The 18,215-nt window shown below is 37.9% G+C and overlaps 1 protein-coding gene across 2 annotated transcripts in view; it reads left to right on the top strand.

Moving 5' to 3' along the window:
* Positions 1-18,215, top strand: part of DYNC1I1 (dynein cytoplasmic 1 intermediate chain 1) — a 395,478-nt gene that overhangs the window by 260,137 nt on the left and 117,126 nt on the right. For both annotated transcript variants that reach the window (XM_055141002.1, XM_055140999.1), the window contains one exon: positions 1,501-1,626. In XM_055141002.1, the coding sequence (XP_054996977.1) occupies positions 1,501-1,626 (126 nt within the window). The remainder of the gene's footprint in view (positions 1-1,500; positions 1,627-18,215) is intronic.

The raw sequence follows: 18,215 nt of genomic DNA, 5'->3' as shown, positions 1-18,215 counted from the left end.
GCCGGGCTCTCCGAAAGGGGCAAAGGAATCGAACTTGGGTCGGCCGTGTGCAAGGCAAATGCCCTACCCGCTGTGCTGTCGCTCCAGCCACAGCACAGAATTCATGGAGGATGAGTAGACTTTTTAGTCTTTGTTATTTCATTGTATTCTTTTGCACTTATTCTTTGATTGGTGGCATTGTTTGACAACAAAGTATTAAATATAAAATTTTTTCACTGAGCATGAATTACTGAAGTAAAAGAAGAGCATTCATAATTCAACAGAGTTTTGCACAAGTTTATAATATGCTAGTGATTACTATTGAGAGTCAATAAAAACCAATCCTGACACTTGAAGAGTTTAATCTCATAAGGGATAGAGGTGTGAAAATATAATACAGTTTGATAAGCACTTTCATGGGAAACAAGGCAGGATCATAGGGTGGGGGGTCAGAGATAAATTATGAAGCTAAGTGGAGGAAGTACAATATGAACATAACATAAAATATTTTATATAACCTGATTTTTTTCCTGAAAATGATAATAAGCCCCAAAGTATTTTGAGCAAAACAATGGCATAAATAAATATATGCTTTACATAATCTCATTGGCAAAGGAAGGAAAATTAAATAGGGGAAGGTGGGACCTAACCTTGAAACAGGAAACAACTACCTTCATCTAATGAAATTAGGAGGTTCTGGAATGAAAGATGGATGTATAGGGGGGAAATGCATTTGAAAGATATTGAGGAAGTAGCAAAGCACATTCCATGGAGGTAAGAAAGAGGAAGAAGTGGAAATGAACATGGAATGTCTGACCTGAGCAGCTAGATGAGTAATACTAGATGGAATCAAATAGGAAACGTTGGAAGAGCACTGATTCTGTGCAGAAGATTAGGGCCCATTTTTCTATGAACATCATTTGGTGTGTCCATGGGATGACCTACGGCAATCTCCAGTAGGCGTGATCAATAGCTATGAAAGGCTTGAGTTCAAGCGGAAGGATACAGATGTGAACAATATAACTATATATTATTACTAGCTAACATTATTGGGATAGATGGGATCATACAGGTAGAGTGTATAGATTTAGTGTACAAATATACAAATATACAAATATATTTGTATATAAATATATACAAAAATTTAAGACACAAATTAGACCCACTTGGAACATGAATATGAATAACCCAGGGAGACTAAGAAAAAAATCAGAAAATAAATATTGAATGAAAGCCATACAGAGGACAGGAGAAAATTGACCAAATATCAGATGATACATAAAGGTTCAGAAATGTGTGCAGTTTGGTAGTCATTTGCAAGTACATTGTGCACACTGGAAACAATGGAGGCAGAAGCCCCATGGCACTATGTTGAGGCACTGAATTGGTATTAAGTATGTCATAACTTAAACAGAAAGCACTATTTAGAGTATGTAATATAGCATGTATCTCTCGGGATAAAGAAGTTTCTTTGTGTTATCATATTAGCGTTAATTAATCCTTGTCACCTCTTCCATTTAGTACCCGGAGCTGATGGTTGCTTCCTACAATAACAATGAAGATGCTCCCCATGAACCAGATGGAGTAGCCTTGGTTTGGAACATGAAATTTAAGAAAACCACACCAGAATATGTCTTCCACTGTCAGGTAGGAGTCAGCACAGTAAAAATAACTTACATCTCCTACAATACTAAATATAGCTTCTGCTGCCTTGCTTCTGTCTCATGTGGAAAGGAAGAACCACGTTTAAAAAAAGGAATTGTTGACAATTTTGGAAAATTCACCCACAGTAACCTAATGTTTGAGGAAAGTGGCAACCCTCTCTAAATAATTAGGAAGCCTGGTTGCGGACATGTGTCATTTTCTTTCTATTTAAAATAGTTCCCAAGAGGATGAGTTTATAAAGACCTCACACTTATGAAGAAATCCTGGTATACCACTTCCTCTGCTTAGTAGCAACATATGTTTGCCCACCCACATGGACATCTCTGAAGCGCTACCATTTCAAGTTTCCTCCACTCTCTGAAATGCAGTTCAGTGGGATTTTTGACTGACACCATCTTGATTTACAGATGAGAATGATACTTCTGTAGACAGTTTCGGGGAAGAAATAGCAACTATCCTTCTTGAAATACATTAATATAGGTATTATTCCCATCTACAAGTACAGGGATCAATTCAAATGTTGGATGTTTAACTTCTTGTGTGTGCTGACATTGTCTTCTATTTAACACAATATAGGTTGAAATTATATCACACTTACCCACATCATGCTTTGCTCTGTTGCTATTACTCTGCCTAAATAATAGGCCTTACAAGTGTCCAATACACCAACCCCTTTATTAATGCCCCTAACCTGTGATTATGCACAAGAAAATGCAAAACAAACATTCCAGCTCAAAGTCTCAGTTCCTCACATATAACAATCCAGAGGTACTGAGTGGCAAAATACTCTGAACACAAATACATCAGTTGAACAGGGTAGGTAAGCCTTTTTGATATTTGGAAGCATTGTGCGACTTTATATGAATGAGCTATAGTGTCTTTCTATACTAAACTCTGTGTATACTTTAGAACATTATCAGATATAATTTGCAGAATAGGAGCTGCTATAGTAAAAGTTCCAGGTTCAACCCAATTAAGTAACCTCTAATTCTGTTCATATTTTTATAATTTAGTATCTTAAAAACAATACAAATCTAGGTCTGCATAGTAAAGAGCATTCATTTTTGAACTTTTGAAATGAGAACATTTTTTAAGACAATCAAATGTGTCAGCATAATATGCTCTTCCTGTAAATAAACATTTATAATCCTAATTATATTCTGTTTTAAGTTTGGCTGAATTATTAGGAAATACTAAAAGAGTGGAATAAGCAGAACAATTTTGAGAAATTACTGTTTAAGTTATTTTGACATACATAAAGAATATCTTGATATAAAAGGGAATACCAATAGAGGATGTTGGTAGGACCCATTCGGGTTGGAAGATGAGAACTAGAAATAGACTATAGACCAAACATGAAGGCCACTCGGTACCTCTATTGCAAACTACAACACCCAAAAGGAGAGAGAACAAAAAGGAATGCCCTGCCGAAGGGGCACAGTGGGGTGGTGGAGGATGGGGTGGGGGTTGGTGGAGGTGAATGGGCACTGGTGGAGGGATGGGTAAACGATCACTGTATGAAAGAAATGCAAACACAAAAGTTCATAAGTTTGTAACAGTACATCACAGTGATTCTCTAATAAAAAATTTTAAAAAAAGAATATCTTGAATTTTGAAAAAAGCTTAAGTATTTTGTTTTGGCCAATGGAACATTTATCATAGTTTAACTTTTTCATTCTAATAACTGACCATACATAGCCTATGACAATAACAATTTGACCTTGTGTTTTATATTTACAATATTGCACAGCAAATACATCAGTAGAAACACAGTAGTGCTGAATAAAAAAACAAATCCCAAAGATTTTGGAAATTGAATAAAAGTGAAAGCCATCTGTATTATTTTGTAATAGTTATAAGCAGTAAGGACTGAAAAGAAAGGGATTTCTTTGCTCTCTTGTTTTTTGGGGGAAAATAATTTACTATATTATTATTTTTACTATTTATTTTTACTAAATTATTTTGAGGGGAATAATTCACACACAAAATGCATTAACATATATACATTTTAAATGGTACATTCATTCAAGGTGCATTTTTATCGGTGTGCAACTAATATGATATTGGTTAGACATGGTCCCAGAGGTTGACTCCCTGCAATCTTCTAAACCTAAGAAGGAATTAAGAGAACCCACAGAATTGAAATACATATGAGAAAAGCCAGAAACCCTCCCTCACTAACGTTTTCTTCTTTTTTTTTAAATCCTTTCTACTTTTCTGGTAAGACATGTTTATTACAACTGGTTCTTTCTAGACACCATCTCACTGATATCAGGTGGTTCAGATTTGCATCCAAATGTTCCTGTAATGATTTTTAAAATCATTTCAAAATTGGACAATTTTGCTTGGTAGCAAAGAAGACTGGACATAGGGATAAGAACTTTTTTCATTTTGGAATAATTGCGTTAGCTATACATTTCTTACTGAACTCTGTTGATTTTTCACATATTTCAGAAGTATGTAATTGCATACAAATTCAATGGCTCAGAAAAGCCAAGTCGCAAGGCATTAGAAATCACAAGAACCAGACATCAGTTTAGTGTTCTTCTCAAAGATTAATAATAAAAAGAATTTCAGCATGCTGATTCATTTTTCTCTTATAGACAAAGACTTCTAGTTTCACGGACAGTTTTATGTATTCACTACATGAAATCTTTAGTGTGAGCTCTGGACCTGAATTTTCTATTTTCATTTCAACAAGCACAATCCATACTTGGAAAATATCAGTGGACTCTGCATAGAAATCAGCCCCACCACACACTGGCAGAGATCTCTGGCTGTCTTCTGTGGTGGCTTCCACACACTGTCATTAGATTATGCATCTGACCACCCTGTATTGCTTACCCTGGTGTGGTCTCTCTCTTTTAAACAGAACGAATAGAATCAAAAATATATATCTTAGAATGATCTGCATTGAGGTAAGTGGAAAAGCTATATTTAGAGACTTGGTGTGGCGAGGGTTTTTTTACTTTTTACTTTTATTTTCTCCTCATTTGGTTTCTTTGTTTTAGTGTTCTCTTTTGAAAGATTATCTGACAAGGACCTGAAACCCTCACTATTTCTGCGTGAATGTAGAATGTGAACAGGCTAATGTCATTTTGTTGCTTGCTAAGAGTCTATAAATAACAGGGACAAGTGAGATTGCAACTCATGCCTTTTGCAATGCAGCTTTTGATTTTGCATGAGGTTTCCAATGACCTCAAAGAGAGTTCCCTCATGAAAAATGATGGAAACACAAGAAGATAACTGTGTTCATGGTTAGAAGAGGGTCAGAAAATCAAGACTTGAAGTTTGAAGTTCCACTCCTATATAACCACTCAGTTTAGTGATGATAGGCAGGTGTCAAGTGTTTACTGTAACATCATGGAAGGAAAGCATACTACACACTCTGGGGGAAGTGTGAGATTTACTGTAATAAACTTCATTATTTCCTCCCATCAACGCAAGTCCCTCCTACAAGGAGGATCAATGGTGATTCATAATGCAAATCAATAAAAGTACATGGATGCAAAAATATAAATTAATTTAAGGGGCTGGAGCAATAGCACAGCAGGCAGGGCGTTTGCCTTGCACGCGGCCGGCCCGGGTTTGAATCCCAGCATCCCATATGGTCCCCTGAGCACCGCCAGAGGTGGTTCCTGAGTGCACAGCCAGGAGTAACCCCTGTGCATTGCCAGGTGTGACCCAAAAAGCAAAAAAAGTATATATATATAAATTAATTTAAATTGATTTCCCAAGATACAGTATGATCAGATAATTGTTATAATTTGATTTAATTTTTTTAAAGAGTGAATTGCTTAGTTCCTGGATGAAAATTGTTTTTAAAAACACATTTTCTTTACTTTTTTTTGTTTGTTTGTTTGAGCACCAGCTACTGGTGCTCGGGGTTTACTCCTGACTCTTAGCTCAGGGATCATTTGTGGCAGGCTTGAGGAACCATACAGGATGCCAGGGATTGAACCTGGGTTGGCTGAATGCAAAGCAAATACCCTAACTGCTATAATATTCTCTGGGGCTGGAGTGATAGCACAGTGGATAGGACATTTTTGCCTTGCAGAAAACTGACCCTCTGTCCCTCTCGGAGAGCCAGGCAAGCTACCAAGAGTATCCTGCACACACGGCAGAGCCTGGCAAGCTCCCCATGGCCTATTTGATATGCCAAAAACAGTAACAACAAGTCTCACAATGGAGACATTACTGGTGCCTGCTCGAGCAAATCGATGAGCAATGGGACCACAGTGTTACAGTGCTACAGTGCTATACATACATACATATATATATGACCAACATCCAGAGACCAAAGCTCGAGGCTACACTACGTCTTATAGCCTAGTTCTCCCTCTTGGAGAACCTGGCAAGCTACCAAGAGTTTCCTGCCTGCATGGGAGAGCCTGGCAAGCTCCCTGTGGCTTATTCATATATCAAAACCAGTAACAATGATAGGTCTCATTCTCCTGACCCTGAAAGAGCCTCCAATCCTGCACCATTGGGAAGGATGAGTAAAGAGAAACTGCTAAAATCTCACAGCTAGGACGAATAGAGACGTTACTGAGAACGCTCGAGATAATCGACGATCAACAGGATGATGATGATGATGATGATGATGATGATGATGATGATGATGATGATGATGATCCTGATGATGATAATGATGATGTAGTCATTATGAGTTACTGGGATGACAAAATAAAGACACATAATCAATGCTAAGTAATTGAAGCATAAGTCCAATACCAGGACATGATAACTAATCTAGTTTTTAAAATTAATTCTAGATACAAGACAAGACATAGAAACCCTCCATCCAGGATGAAGAAGAAATTTCAGCCATTGTTAGACAAACTGTGGTACAGATTTTAAAGTATTCAATTACAGAAAATTAAATAATTACATATGGCATAAGCATAAGTAAAACTCTTACATAAAAGATTTAAAGTATATGGATCAGACAAGAGAAATAGCAACATAACAGTGCTATTTTGTGCATTAGGGAAAAGCAGAAGGACATCTAAATGTGCATGCAGAAATGAAATACAGACATTCGGAAACACTTTTTTAATGCCAATTGAGAATGACTGGCCCAATGATAGAAGGCTTCAGCTAGACACTGATACTTATTAAATTAAACAGCAGGAACTTCTTTTTCTGCATTGGCTTAGGAAGCTGGAAGCAGAGAAACTGCTTTGCCAATTTTCATTTGTTGTCTGCCCTCAGGAATCTTTTTCTAAAAGTACTGAAAGAAGATTCATAATTGATCACAGTGATTCACCTAGGGAAATCAGAATTATCGGCAAGATTTTAACAAACAGATTGTATTACAGATGATTCTTTATCTGAAAATAGAATAAAGGACCTTTTTTAAAATCTCTTTCCCCTTAGAGACCTAAAGAACTATTTGATGTGAAGGATCATAAGAAAACATCTGAACAAATTGTTTTCAAATAGTTTTTCTGGTGCACTAGAAAAACACACTGCAAGGAATAACATGAAACTTTAGTATTACTTTTTTTTTCCAATCTAGAATTTACTAGCTCAGTCCCATTGATATGCTTATATATTGAACTCCCAGACCCCTTGTGTATTGAAGCTTTTTCTCACTTTCCCTAATGCCCTTCCTTCCTCATCCCCTATGTGGAAACTGTCTGGACCAGGCTTTCTCCACTTGTGATTCATCAAGAAGTTGCCCCAGAAATTACAATTATAGCTCAATGAGAGTAATATGTCAGTGAGCACTTTTATGGTTGCCAGTCCCGTATCCTCTCCACCCTCTCACCTCTCATTTACTGAGGTCAAAGAAACCTTGGTTTAAGGGATATGGGTGTTCTCAGGTATCTGTGGTAAAATACCAATAAACTTATACATATTTCTTCCTATTATTGTGAGAATAAATGGTAGTACAGATGTATTAGTCAGCTAGTGCTGCTATAACAAAATGTCATAGACCTGATTTAAGGAATATAAGATGATCTTTTTATAGTCCTGAAGACTAATAAGTCTAAGAACAAGGTATCAACTTACTTAATTTCTTAATTTTTGGTGAGACCTCTTTGACTTACAGAGATGAGAGAGAGAGACAGAGAGAGCGAGCAAGAGAGAGAGAGAGAAAGAGAGTGAGAAAGTGCTCTTAGATATCTATGTTTTAAGGCATTAATTACATTACGTGTCTCCATCATCATGGCCTCATCTAAAAACTAATTCCCAAAGGCCCCATCTACAAATGCCTTGATGTCCATATCCAACATCCTAACTGGAAGTGAGAGATATGGATACTATGTCTGTAATAACATGTCAGTGTTACGTGAGGGGCGTGGGTAAGACATATTCTCTTTCGTTGCTTTCATTGTTTCACTATAATAATGATGCGGAAGAAAATGTAAACTTGGTCATTCTTACTATTCTCATCTGAATTTTTTTTTTGCCTAACTTAAAATTCATCCATTGGGAACCGTAGCAGTAAAACAGCAGCTATGGCATTTGTCTTGCACATGGCCAACCCAGGTTTGATTCCTGGCACTTCAGTCTGGTCATCTGAGGCTGCCAGGAATGATCCCCTGAATGCCGAGCTTGGAGCTAGTTCTGAGTACCACTGGGTGTGTCCCCAAAGCAAAAACAAAAAAAATTATCTAATGGGGTACCTGCCATGGCCAGGTTCTCATAGAAACAACTGGCATTAAGAAGTGGTTGTTCAGATTGCAGCAGTCCCCACCATACCCTAATTTCATCATGTGGCTTGCTCCATCCATCATGAGGATACACCAGTCAGATCCCTGTGTATGCTTTTTATAAATGCCAATAGGAAGCCTGAGACAATTTCAAAGTTTTTTCATCCAAATCATTTAAACATTTGTTTCATAAATAATCATGAAATATTTATTAAATCATGGAAGGCAGTTAATGGTTATATATACATATATATTGTATAATGTATTTAAGATAGTATTTGAATTTATATAACCTATAAATTATTATACAATTTACAGTCTTCATGGCCTGTTTTCCTCTCCTAACCATTATTGTATATGGTTTTCTAATTCTAATTCGGTTCCCAGCACTCAGAAGCTTTGTAGCCTGGGCTGAGTAAGACACAAGAGTAAATAAACAAGCACTTATAAAGTACTCACTGTGGGCCTCAGAGAACCAGGTGAATTTCAGCTACAATTATCATCTAGTATGCCAGAATAAAAGTCATTATGTAACATACTTCATGACACTGTCCAAATTGCACAAATGAGGACCCACTTTGGGTCAGACATTGTAAGGGAGCACTGGGGGACATGGAAAAATATCTTACCCTCAAATACAAAGTATTTTAAAAATTGGTGATACACGAGTATGCACACTTTGAATATCATCCCTCCTGCTCAGCTCTGCCATGTACTAAGTATAGACGCATTTATTTCCCTGGTTTCATTTTTTTTCCTGTTTGCATTTATTTTATTGTTTTTTAAATTTATTTTTATTATTATTTTTTATTAATAGTTTATTTTTAATTAGTGAGTCAACCTGAGGGTACAGTTACAGATTTATACATTTTTGTGCTCATGTTTCACCCATACAAAGTTCGATAACCCATCCATTCACCAGTGCCCATTCTCCACCACCCGTAAACCCAACATACCTCCTCCCATCCCCAGTCCCGTCTCCCCCCACCCCACACTGCCACTATGGTAGGGTATTCCCTTTTGTTCTCCCTCTCTGATTAGGTGTTGTGGTTTGCAATAAAGGTGTTGAATGGCCATTGTGTTCAGTCTCTAGTCTATATTCGGCCCGCATCATCCTTCCCCCACATGACCTTCAACCACATTTTACTTGGTGTTCCCGTCTCTGAGTTGCCAGAATGAGAGACCAGCCTCCAAGCCATGGAGACAACCTCCTGGTACATATTTCTACTATGCTTGGGTGTTAGACTCCTAGTCTATTATTCTATATTCCACAGATGAGTGCAATCTTTCTATGTCTGTCTCTCTCTTTCTGACTCATTTCACTTAGCATGATACTTTCCATGCTGATCCACTTATATGCAAACGTCATGACCTCATTTTTTCTAACAGCTGCATAGTATTCCATTGTATAGATGTACCAGAGTTTCTTCAACCAGTCATCTGTTCTAGGGCACTCGGGTTTTTTCCAGATTCTGGCTATTGTAAACAGTGCTGCGATGAACATATAAGTGCAAATGTCATTTCGACTATACTTTTTGGCTTTTCCGGGATATATTCCCAGAAGTGGTATTGCTGGGTCAAATGGGAGCTCAACCTCTAGTTTTTTGAGAATCGTCCATATTGTTTTCCAAAAGGGCTGAACTAGCAGTGTAGAAGGGTCCCTTTCTCTCCACATCCTCTCCAACAGCGGTTGCTTTTGTTCTTTTGGATGTGTGCTAGGCTCTGTGGTGTGAGGTGGTATCTCGTGGTTGTTTTGATATGCATCTCTCTGATGATTAGTGATGTAGAGCACTTTTTCATGTGTCTTTTGGCCATTCGTATCTCTTCCTTGGGAAAGTTTCTGTTCATTTCTTTGCCCCATTTTTTGATAGGATTGGATGTTTTCTTCTTGTAGAGTTCAACCAGTGCTTTATATACCATTGATATCAACCCCTTATCTGATGGGTATTGTGTAAATATCCTTTCCCATTCTGTAGATAGTCTTTGTATTCTGGTCACTGTATCTTTTGCGGTGCGGAAGCTTTTTAATTTAATGTAGTCCCATTTGTTGATCTCTGTTTTTACTAGAGTGCTTAGTTCCATGTCATCTTTGAAGATACCTTTATCTTCAATATCGTGGAGGGTTTTGCCCACCTTGTCTTCCATGTACCTTATGGTTTCTGGTCTGATGTTGAGGTCTTTAATCCATTTTGATCTGACTTTTGTGCATGGTGTCAGGTCGAGGTCTAAGCCCATTCTTTTGCATGTGGTTGTCCAGTTGTGCCAGCACAATTTGTTAAACAGGCTTTCCTTGCTCCACTTCACATCTGTTGCTCCCTTATCAAAGATTAGATGATCATACATTTGGGGTTGTGTGTTGGGATATTCCACCCTGTTCCATTGGTCTGCAGCTCTGCCTTTGTTCCAGTACCATGCTGTTTTAATTTCATTTTTCACACTGATTGCCTCCAACACAAGCATCACATAGACACCCTCCAAACTCTGCACTAAAGTATGAAGAGACAAGCTGGCCATTTGCCATGCTGACCCACTTTCTAGATGCTGGGAAAAAAGCCATGAAACAAGTCTGAAAAATGTTCTATTGAATGTTTATCTAAGACTGGGTCAGCATCTTGGTTAAGGACTGATCCTCCTAAAGTTATGTCTGATCCAGTGCCAGGCTTGATGGGACTTTCATTCTCTGAACTATTATACCGTGCTTTTCTTTTTCTCTCTTTCTTTCTTGCTCTTTCTTGCTCTTTCTTCCCTCCTTTCTTTTTTTCTTTCTTTCTTTCTTTCTTTCTTTCTTTCTTTCTTTCTTTCTTTCTTTCTTTCTTTCTTTCTTTCTTTCTTTCTTTCTTTCTTTCTTTCTTTTTCTCTCTTTCTTTCTTTCTTTTTTCTTTCTTTCTTCTCTCTCTCTTTCCTTTCTTTATTTCTCTTTCTCTCTTTCTCTCTCTTTCTTTCTTCCTTCCTTCCTTCCTTCCTTCCTTCCTTCCTTCCTTCCTTCCTTCCTTCCTTTCTTTCTTTCTTTCTTTCTTTCTTTCTTTCTTTCTTTCTTTCTTTCTCTTTCTTTCTTCCTTTCTCTTTCTTTCTTCCTTCCTTTCCTTCTTCCTTCCTTCCTTCCTTCCTTTCTTTCTTTCTTTCTTTCTTTCTTTCTTTCTTTCTTTCTTTCTTTCTTTCTTTCTTTCTTTCTTTCTTTCTATAATATAGGAGTACTGCTATTTGTTCAACCATTGATTAAGTTGATTGAATTGGGCATGGATTCCACGTTACTTTTTTTTATTGTATCACTGTGAGATAGAGTTACAAAGCATTGATATTTGAGATTCAGCCATATAATGATGGAACACCCATCCCTCCACCAGTGCACACTTTCCACCACCAATGTCCCCAGTATCCCCCTGCGCGCGCACACACACACACACACACACACACACACACACACACACATCCCAGTCCTCACCCTGCCTCTATGGCAGACAATTTCCTCAATGCTCTCTCTCTAATTTTGGGCATTATGTTTTGCTCGAATTTTCCCACCGCCATTCAAGCCTACCTGCCAGGGGCAGAAGCTAGATAATTTTATTTCCACTGCTCATTTTGAATATCATAAGAGCTCATGCAGCTGTGATTGTAATATAAATTTCTAGATTGTAAATGGTTGTGTTCTGAAGTCATCTCTGTATGGCACTAATACATTTCGGGATTCAGTTGGGAGTCTCTGGGCCAGGGCTGTTGGTGCACTAAAATGGCACCAGGAGGCAAATTGTGGGCATGACAGCCAGTCTGCTGGACAGGCAGGAACCCAGGGAGGGGAAGGCCAAGTCTTCTGCTGCTGTGTGTGGGGGGGGTCATGCTTGTGGAAACTCTTGGTCACCGAGATTCCATCTGGAGTAGGTGGGAGACTGCACCTGCTCTATCTGGGATGCCCCATGAAATTGGCTCGGTATATACTGTGCTTTTCTTTACCCTACATTATACAATAGCAGAAACAGGTTAAGAGACTGTCAGGTGTTCTAAGACAAAGGAGTCATCTTACAGGACACTCTCCCTCAGAGGGACAGTAATAGAGAACCTCATTCTAGGAAAGAAACCATGAGTAATGGAGCATTGACACTGCCCCAGGTCAGAGGAGCACCCACCAAAAATATTGAGTAACTCTCACCTCTGGGAACGATTAGCATTTCCTTTTAAGTCTTCTTATTCAAGGCACAGCTACATCCAGACTTCAGGTCAAATATTTCTTAAAATTAGACGTTTTAATGTTCCCTCCTTATTTGTTCTTTTTTTGAGGGGTGGTCACACCCAGCGATGCTCAGGGGTTACTCCTGGCTCTGCACTCAGGAGTTACTCCTGGCAGTGCTCAGGGGACCATATGGGATGCTAGGAACCGAACCCGGGTCGGCCGCGTGCAAGGCAAGTGCCCTACCCGCTGTGCTATCGTGCCAGCCCCTGTTCCCTCTTTAAACTTGATCCAAATCTTCTGATTGTGTGTAAACTTGTTTTACTTGTTGGAGGTCACATAGGCAATGTAAGGATCTACACCTGTCTTTCCCCATGGGGGTAAGGGGGGGTCACTCCTGGTAGTGCTAGAGGGTAGTGTGGTGCCAGAATCAAACCTTGCCTTTTGCATGCAAAGCACATGCTCAAATCATTGTGATATCTCCCTGGTTCTGATTGTCTATTTACTTTAAGATTGCTTTATATCATTTGATGAAAGGGAATCTCTGAATATACTATGGTATATTCTATATATGGTATATAGTAAATACAGAGACTTCATATTGCTTAATGGCCACATTATTACTTTGATTTCACCTATTTAATATTAGTCAATTTTAGGAATTTTAAAAAGTGAAAACAACTTTACATCTTGTCTTTTTTTAACCTTTGTTGTAACAAAGTATTCTACACTTTGCTTTTGCCATATATATATTTGACTTACAATTTTCAAGTGGCATATTCATTAGTTACCGAAAAAATATACAAGATACTGTTTTCTTCTGTGAAATTGTTAAATTAACTATTTTAATCTCTTAAATGCATATTTACATGTATATTAATACAAATAAGTATTGCCATAGTTAATTTATATCTATACTTTCAACTGTTTTCCTTTAAAGCTGGTAACTTTCCTCCTTTTGATTGGTTTTAAAAATATTTTCAGTGACTGAAACGATAATACAGCAGGCAGGGCATTTGTCTTGCACACGGCCAGGTTGGGTTCAATTCCTGGCACCCCCTAGGGTCCCCCTAGCACCACCAGGAGTGATCTCTGAGTGCAGAGCCAAGAGTAAGACTTAAGTACCTTTGGGTGTGGCCTAAAAACCAAAAATAAATAAATAAAATAAAACTACTTCCAGCACCTATATACAATAAAGTACTTAACAGTGCTTTTTTGCTTCTTTGATAACTTGGCCTGGCATCATAATGAGTAGTTGAAAGCAAATTTATTCTTTACAGAGAAAAAAATATATTTCCTTCAAATAGACTTGTTATAAATATGGTCTTCTGAAAAGAGAAACGAACAGAAGCAAAACTCATACACAAATGCTCACACTCATATAAATGCACGCACACACACCCAAGACTCTAAAATCCTAGTCAAAAGCTATATTTCATAAAAGAGAATTATAGTAATGTTGATGGCTTGCCAAAACCTCAAGCAGTGACAAAATCCACAGAGTGTCCTGAAAGGGATGCCTTTGCAAAACCATGCCTCTCCAGATGGTTTAGATTAGAGATGTTTAAAAACACATGGCAGCATTAGTTTGGTTTAGAATTCATAGTTAACTCAGTAGATAAAATAATGCAAATCTGAAACCCTAGCCTGTGTATCAGAAAAATCATCAAATCTTATGATTGCTCTTAGGGGAGGTTGGTATGTGATGTGTTGATTTTTAAATGATCTAATTGAAATAATAAAATTAAGCAAGAAAGAGTAAAGGAGGATTGAAAATACAAGAGTATAAGTAAAAACTTTCTTCTGTGCAGAATTTTTATTCCTTTAAGCTGTCATATCCAATCAATTTGTAGGGGATTCGACAGCCAATTGTCATTTCCTGAGATAAACTATGTAAAGAGGTTGTGTTACAGACACAGCATAAAAATGGGGAAAAAATCGTTCCAGAGCACGAAGCAGAGAGAAGCCAAACGTGTCCTGAAAGTCCACAAAGTATTGCTACGATCCCCTCACCTTGCAAAGAATCTGAGAAGCTTTTCACAAACAAGTAAAGTGCTCCTTATGACACGTTCAGCATTCCCCCTGCGTGTACTAGTTCTGAAAGAATATGGTCTTGGTCCACATTTTAGTAAATTATTTTGTCTTCTTTGTGGTTTTCAGCCTTAGGGGGTCTCTGTGTGAAAAGTGATGTCACACTGTGCTCTCTGGTAAAAGATGTATAGCTGTCCAGGGTTCCAAAAGACCCCAATTTCTAAAAGCTGCTCCAATCATCTTCATTCTGTGTCAAAAACCAAAAGTATCCCCACACCTCTGATCCCACACTGGGCAACAGGCAAATAATTCCTGGAAAAGAACTTCTACATGAGAGCTGTATTGATTTAATGATGTATATTTATCATATATTCTACCTGCCACACAAATAAAAACATTCAGTAATGCTAAAATTGCTACTAGAAGAATGTTCATTCAAGAGCTTAATGCCTTTCAGTAAGTATGGAACAAACATCTTACAAAAATAGAAACAGAAGGTTCCAAACAGCATTTGATGGCCTTGACTCTCAAAAGTAGCACAGTCTCCACCATATACGAACACATTTGGGGCATTTTTCTAAGTATGAAAAATAGAATTGTAGTTAATAATGGCTGGAAAAATCTCCACAATCTAAGCAAATGAACTCTGTTAGCACTGAAATAAACACACACACACACACACACACACACACACACACACACACACGCATCCCAGTGAAGGGGAGCAGACTCTACACAGAATTCTTGTTAACCCATGGAAATTTCCTTTATAAATTTCATTATGTTTAGCAATAGAGACATTGTATTAGCCTATATTAACTACTGATATGTAGTTCTGCATGTGTACCCTTTAATATCTATACCAGAGATTGTACTTTTGTTTCATCTTCTAATCATTTCCCTAGGCAAAAAGAATGTAAACCCCAGCTAAGCCCAGTAATTATTTAAAATAGTTTAAATTGTCCTTCTATAGAAAGGGCAGGGAGATCTTCTTTTTGTTTTTCTTCTTTCTATGTGTATCTCACATGTAGATCACTTATTTTTTTCATGTGGCCTATTAATATATTGAATTGCATAATTAGTATATTGAATTGCAGAAGTTTGAAGACAGCTTCCTGGTTTTCTAGACCATCTGCCTCCTCTATCTAAATGTTCTCAAACAATTCTCTTTTCCTGAGAATTTTATCTTGTTGTTTAAAAGTCACTCATACTTCTGTCTCAGGAAAAAACATTACATCTCTGCCCTATGTTGAAGAATTTTCTAGTATACTCATAGCAAGATGGAATCCCATCCTAATGAATTATTGTGAACAGAGGCAGAGTCATCTTGGAATGTCAAGTACAGCAAGTCTTCCAGCAAGGCAGCTGACTTTTGGGTGCTCCAGGATGGAGACGAGCATGTATGAATATCCCCCTTCTTCCACCTTTCCTTTATGCCTTATCATATTTGTCTGTATCTGGCTTCCTTTATCATCATTTCATCAAAGGTATAAATCTTATTACCATTGAAACTACTGAAAATATTTTGGGGGAGAGTCCTTGGGAAAAGGAAAGATCTACCGTCCCTCCCTCCCACGAACCCCACTCAGCAACATTCACAGACGCTCTATGCCTTTTGTGACATTTTCTTTAACACTCATGATCATGTTGTAAAACTCGCTGGATTTCTGGACCTCATTTCACTGGATTTTCCTTTATATATATATATATATATATATATGTACATGTATATATAGAATATATACATGTACATATAAATATATATATACATGTACATATATATATATAGAAATCTGCTGAGACAGACTCCATAAAAGCCTTCCATCTTTAGGACTTCACAGTATGTATTCCCCTTTGGAAGAGAAATATTTGAACCAAATTTTCGAAAATGTCACAAGTCTGAACAACATGGCGAAAATCAGGTTCACTAAATGAAACCTTGACAACCAAACGAATTTCTATTTTTATTCATTTATTTTTTCTTTTTTCATCTTATCCAGCGATACACAGGAGTTACTCCTAGCTCTGCACTCAGGAATTACTCCTGTCGGTGTTCAAGGGACCATATGGGATGCTGGGATCAAACCCGGGTTGGCTGTATTCAAGGCAAATGCCCTACCTGCTGAACTATAGCTCCAGCCCCTTAAATAAATTTATTAAATATCTGTATTCCCTCCAAATTTTTCCTTTGTTCATATAGGCATTTTTATTATCAGGTCCTCTCATATGTTATCTGCTGGTTTAGGTGATTGTCATAGAAATTAAAATATTTTAACATCAACAGTATCTGGTAATATTAATTTATAATTACACATCAAAGCCTGGTTGTTTAAATGAAGAATTAAGGACCTTTTGTTGTTTACATGTTAGATGTGTTGGACTGGAGCAATGGCACAGCGGGTAGGGCATTTGCCTTGCACGCAGCCAAACCGGGTTCGATTCTTCCATCCCTCTCGGAGAGCCCGGCAAGCTACCGAGAGTATCTAGTTTTCAAGAGTATATTGCCTGCACGGCAGAGCCTGGGAAGCTACCCATGGTGTATTCGATATGCCAAAAACAGTAACAACAGGTCTCACAATGGAGACATTACTGGTGCCTGCTCAAGCAAATTGATGAGCAACGGGAAGGCAGTGAGTGATTCAGTGATACATGTTAGATGTATAGTATACTAATGGGCATTTATAAAATGAGTCAAGGATTTAGAATCTTTACATTCCTCAACATTATTCATTTAGTTAAGAAGTATATTTTATGCAGTGTGAAAGGAATTACTCTTTATTAATAATTATAAATAATGCCAAAACTGGTTGAGATTTTTCCTAGAAATAATGTTAAAAGAAATAGAAGAGACTTTTGAACTTCTCAATCCTATACTATTTCTAAACCAAATTTACATATTGCCTTTAAAATATTTAGAGATAATTTAACGTTATCCATACCATGAATACTTATCCTGAGGAATCAATACTATTGAATCTTGCTTATGAATGGAATGAATTCGTGTCAATCTCAAAAACTCTTTTTTTCTTTTTGCTTTTTGGGTCACACCTGGCAATGCACAGGGGTTACTCCTAGGTTTGCACTCAGGAATCACCCCTGGCGGTGCTCAGGGGACCATATGAGATGCTGGAAATCAAACCGGGGGTGTTCGCATGCAAGGCAAATGAATGCCCTACCCGCTGTGCTGTTGCTCCAGCCCCTCAAAAACTTCTATAGCAAGGGAAGATCATCATTTAGAGCAGCACAGCTAGTTGTAAGGGTTACGATGCATACAGGCTAGCACCTAACCAGGGTTTGATCCCTAGCATCACATGGCTCCCAAACATAGCTTGGTGTTAAGCCCTGAATTGCCTTAGACACAACAGGGGGTACTTCTGTGACCCCTATCACTGCAGGGCCTAAGCTGTAACATGTCCTTATACCCACCCATTGAACCACCCTCCCAATTAGCTAAGATCCTTTGAAGTGGCTCTCAGATTTCCAGAGCACTACTTGCAAGGGCCAAAATAAATAACCAGATGGATGGACTGGGGTCCTAGCTCAGTTCAGTAGAAGAGTGTATGTTTTGCATGTGTGAGCCCTGGTTCAATCCCCAATACTCCACACATACAAATATACAACAGACAGAAAATAAGATACTGGTATTGCATTTGACTCCTACTGAAAACCTCTAGAGATGAGAGGTCAATTTGTTCATATCAATAATTCTTGGGTAT

Source organism: Sorex araneus, chromosome 1, assembly GCF_027595985.1.
Source record: "Sorex araneus isolate mSorAra2 chromosome 1, mSorAra2.pri, whole genome shotgun sequence".
In the NCBI taxonomy this organism is placed as follows: domain Eukaryota; kingdom Metazoa; phylum Chordata; class Mammalia; order Eulipotyphla; family Soricidae; genus Sorex; species Sorex araneus.
Note: the sequence above shows the minus strand (reverse complement) of the source record. Positions and strands in the feature narration are given on the sequence as shown.